Here is a 5,254-nt window from a genome sequence, read left to right as displayed (position 1 = left end):
TAAATTTTCAACAATATAGATTTTGTAGATAAAACCTTCCAATATGTCTTTTAAAAGATCCCATCCCATTGCTAATTATCTTCACTGCATTCAAGTATACTTTAAAAAATCCAATCCAGAGAGCCTTTAGCTAGCAAATCATCGTATTAATGATGGAAATACTCTCTAAAGAAAAATGCAATTCCAAACATCTCTTATTGACATTGACACTGACATTCGAGAGTGGAAGATTAAACGACACTACAATTATAAACATTGAGCCAAACATCTCTTATTGACACTGACATTGACATTCGAGAGTGGAAGATTAAACGACAATACAATTATAAACATTGAGACATGATGATGAAACTTAAAACCTTTGTAAAGATTATGGCTTAAATGTACCATAATCATTATCTAAGTAGGTTGTAGACCTAATTAGGACTACCTAGTTTGTAGATTGCTAATTGTTTTTATAGCATTTTAGGATCTCTTTTAAAAGTCTAAGCCAAAGATTCTTGTCCACTTATCTTATAAGTATAGGTTTTAAAGTAAGATTGCAATTCCAAACTGCTTGAACAACGAAACTACCAAAAGCGAACTTCATTTATGTGGGCTTTGGGGACACATCCCTGATAACAAGTCATCAGGGACTTTCATTACCCTTTGAAAGCTAGATTAATTAGACTTTAAAGCTCCCTCTTTATGATATTTATTAAATTGCCTTCGCAGATGATATGGGATTTGATTGGGGGCTTACCCGGATCGACTCGATGTATTTTTTTCCTGGGATTTATAATATATTTCATTAATTTATTGTCTAATGCTCAATAACGAGTCTTTCATTTAAATCCAAATTTATTTTGAGTTAATGTTATTCATTGGTTTTTATAGTCAATATATTATGATATTGGTTTTATGTTTTTCCGGATAAAATTGATAATTATAAAATATCAAAATCAAAAACACATTGCGCATCTAAATAATAAAATCATAATAAAATTGATGTAAATATCAAAATTAAAACATATATGTACACTAATATAAATTATAATAAAATTAATATTTTAATAAATCATTAATATTATATATATATATATATATATATATAATATTCATTCTAACTAAGGAGACATCGTGTCTGAATTGAACACCATATAGTTATAGGGTTAAAATCTTAACTCTTCAAAAAACTCTAATTCTATAATCTCTTATAACTTTATTATTACTATTATATCTATAACCTTAATATTATTATTATTATTCTTTTTAATCTTTATATTATTATAATATTTTTATTATAACTTTTATATTAATTTTATTATATATTATCTCCAAAATAATATAATACTAAAAATACAATCTTTACATTATAATTTTTTAAAATTTATTTTTAATATAATCTTTATATTATTTAAAATCTAAACAATTATATAAGTGTAATGGGTTAATATTTAATATTTATAATTATTATTTTATAATTATATTTTCATTTTTTAAATTAAAATTATTATTGTTTTAAATTAATTAATAAAAATTTAATGTTTTTGATCTTTATATTTTTAAATTTGAGAATATTATTTTTTTTAATAAAAAGTATTATTCTAATTTTTAAATTGAATAATATTATTATTTTTTAAATATTATTTTAATTATTATTATTCATTGAATTTTATTTTTCTCTTTTATTATTATTTTTTATAATTTAATTATAAAAATTTTGTTCGAACAATTTCTTCGTGATAATGGATCTTAGTAATTTGTATTATATGGAGATTTGGTAATCGATCTTAGTAATGAGTAGATTTATTTTCACAAGAATATCAAATCTATTAAAAAAAATACAAATCTAAAAATAAATGAAATAAATTAGTAAATTGAATAAACAATTTATTCATTAGATCAACTAAATTAATTATAATAAATTTAATTTAAATTATCTGAATTATTTTTATGTTTGACATTATTTCCTGAATCTTTATTACAAATTAGAATTATGTGGAAAATTAAATTACACTTTTGAAAATTTGTATAAATTTTATTAAATCTTATACAATCTTATAAATGTTACAACAATGCACTACATACAAAATTTCTTAAAAAACTTAAAACTTTATTTAAATGCTACAACAATATACTAAATAAAACTTTCAAAGATAAAGTTTAATAAAAAATTTCAAAAAAACTTAAAACTTTATTTCAGTGAAATTAAAAAAAAAAAAAACTTAAAACTTTATTTTAGTAAAATTTTAATAATTTTATTTTTTCAATTTTAAAATTTAAGTTAAAGTAACCATTTTTACTCTTTTTTTTTTTTTTTCTTTTTTTCTTTTTTTTTTCTTCAGAAAGAAAAAGCTATATTGTATTATATTGAGTCTGTATAAACAGTTCCAGATGGTACATATTATGCAAATAAGAGAAGCATAGGACAAAAACCAGAGGAGAGTTTCTTCTGAGCAGATTGCCAAATAACTCGAAGATACACAGATGCAAGGACACCTCCAGCGCCAACTGGGAAAGAAATCAGTGATAGATGAAGCCATACATATTCCGACAGATACCAGGTAAATCAAAAATAAAAAAGGAGAAACCAGAAACAGATCATAAGGACAGATAGAAAGAGAGCTAAAAACCCAGAATGCAGAAGTCCTGAATGGAAAAGGACTCCTCGCCAGCTGAAACCTTCAATGACCATGAACCTGAGCCGAGGTGAAGGCCCTCCTTTGACAAGCAATCCGCTTTCTGGTTCCGGGCTCTGTAGACGTGCTGAATGGAACTCCCTCCCATTTGACCCCAAAAAAACATAATTCTATCCATCCAGCATGCGAGGTGAGGGCACCTGATGAGGCTTTTACCATTGACATGATCGACCATAGATTTTGAGTCCCCGAAGATTGAGATAGAATGGATGTAAAAAAAGATACAGAAAGCGAAAAGACCTGCAAGGGCCTTTGCCTCCGCCAATCTATTTGTACCCTTACCTGCATTCCAGGATAGGTTGTAATGTAGATTCTCATCCATAATAATGACCACCCCACAGCCACATGAATTTTGTTGGGCAGCACCGTCAAAAAAGGCCCTCGGGGTCCTGAGGAAAGAATCTGCCAGCCCACTTCTGTTGACATTTTTCAATTTTGGAAGCTTTTTGGGGACAGAGTCATATATGAGAATTATGTGATGTAATATATCCATGAGGGGCTCCTTTGCTTCATTGAAGATTTTATTATTCCTCCACCTCCAGGCACACCATAAAGCAATTATAATGATCGATCTCCATGATTCTCTTTGCCTACTCCACCAATCAAAAGCAGCGGGAGTAGAAGCATGAGATAGAAGAGGGAAACCATATAGAAATGCCAGATCCCGCCATATTTGCTGAATAGAGTTGCATTGGAAGAACATGTGAAGATTGGATTCCTCTTCTAATTCACACATTTGGCACCTACTCGGCCCATGCCACTTTCTTTTCCTCAAATTCTCCCAGGACAGATTTTTATTATAAAACACCAGCTATGAGAAGTATATGAATTTGGGTGCGCAACCTGATTTCCAAAACGCTGATGGGAAAGTGGGATAAGAGAGCATAGACTTTGAACCAATCATATCAGCATAAATATCCTTTACGCATACCTGAAAATTTGCATTAGACAGATTCCAAACCAAAAAGTCCTGTGGCATGGACCTGAGAAACCCGCAGCTTCTAAGAATGTTCCTGACCGAGTCCCATTGGCTCAACAACGACTCTGGCAAACCAAGTTCAACAGCCGATTTCCATATAGGGAGGGGGCCTTGCCAACTTGAAATCAACTTATCCCACGTGAAGAAACCTTTGCCATGGAGGAAAAATAGGATCCTATCGGGAGTTGATATGATCTCACGCCCGCTCATGATGGGATCAATTCCAATGAGGATTCTATTGCCGGACTGAAAGCACCATTTCAAGTTCCTTAAAAAATACTTCTTTATTTTGCGGAAACTGAGCCAAATGGCAGAGCCGCACTTAGCCCCAATTCTTCCTAAACGAAACCAATATTCCATTTCTTTTCCTCTCATGTATTTCATCTGGATGGTATAGCTCCAAGGTCCTTCCTCGTAGATCCCCCTCCACAAGGATTTGCACAGGAGTGCCTTCCCAAAGGTCCTCAAATCCAATATGCCCCAACCACTAGAAGACTTTGGTCTAGAAATCTTCTCCAAAGAGGCGAGATGATATTTTCCTTGAGCTGAATTGCCGCCCCATATAAAATTTGTAGTGATCTTGTTCATTTTATGAATAATTCTTGCTAGGAGGAAGAAAATGTGAGCCCAATATACAGCAAGTTGCAAAAGTACTGCTCGAGTTAGGACGATTCTTCCAGCCAGAGATAGACATTTATATTCCCAGGTGGATATCTTTTTATAATATCTATCAATGAGCCATTCCAGTCATCTTTAGAATAACCCTTTGCTTTTAGGTGGAAACCCAAATATTTTACTCCATCCTTAATAGACCTTATACCGACTCCAAACAACTCGGAAATCCATTCCACCAATTCCATATTGGCGTTGTTGTGGTATAGAATGGATTTGGACTTGTTTATTTGTAAACCAGTGGCCCTTTGAAACCTGTAAAGAATGTCGTTTAGACATCTCCACGTAATCCTGCACAGCATTGCAAAAATAAGCACATCATCAACAAATAAATTGTGTGAAACGAAATTGTTCTGGCATATCTTCATGGGCCTGCATGTGTTCTCTGTAACAGCCTTTTTGATATGTAGGCTCAAAGAGTTCATTGCTAGGATGAACAGCAGCGGCGATAAAGGGCATCCTTGCCGCAACCCCCTTTCTGCTGAGAAAAAAGGGGAAGGGATCCCGTTAATAATGACCACATAATTCACGTTCTCAATGCATGCCATAATCCAATTAATGACATTTGATTTTAGACCAATTTTTGCTAATAAGTACTTGATAAAACCCCAATCTAAACAGTCAAAAGCTCTTTGCAAATCTATTTTCAACATGGTCGCTTCAGATCGATTAGAGAGCATGGAGAACAGGCTTTCCTGAGTGTTGGCGCCTGCATCCAATATATTCCTACCCTTCAAAAAAGCATGCTGGTCCCTTGTTAATGAAGCAGCCAATGTCGCTTCGATCTCTTTGCTATAATTTTGTGATAATTTTGAAAGTAATGTTGCACAAGGAGATCGTCCTGAAGTCTTTAGACGTGTCTAATTTCAGTTTCTTTGGGATGACGGCTATCTGCATGGATGAAGTTGTGTGATGGACGCTG

The 5,254-nt window shown here is 32.2% G+C and overlaps 1 protein-coding gene across 1 annotated transcript; it reads right to left on the bottom strand.

The window, feature by feature from the left end:
* Nucleotides 1–2,607: 2,607 nt before the first annotated feature.
* LOC149241447 (uncharacterized) lies at nt 2,608–3,417 on the bottom strand. Its single transcript, XM_089370549.1, has one exon. The coding sequence runs from the start codon at nt 3,415–3,417 to the stop codon at nt 2,608–2,610; it is 810 nt and encodes a 269-aa protein (XP_089226675.1).
* Between the last annotated feature and the right edge of the window lie 1,837 nt (nt 3,418–5,254).

The sequence above is a fragment of the Pinus tabuliformis genome, chromosome 8 (genome assembly GCF_031772625.1).
Source record: "Pinus tabuliformis cultivar Carrire ecotype Pingquan chromosome 8, CPIR1, whole genome shotgun sequence".
NCBI lineage: Eukaryota > Viridiplantae > Streptophyta > Pinopsida > Pinales > Pinaceae > Pinus > Pinus tabuliformis.
The sequence above is the reverse complement of the archived record's forward strand: the minus strand, read 5'-3'. Positions and strand labels throughout refer to the sequence as shown.

Coding starts and splice junctions, on each gene's coding strand:
- LOC149241447 (XM_089370549.1), bottom strand. CDS start 3,417: ATGTGTGAATTAGAAGAGGAATCCAATCTTCACATGTTCTTCCAATGC.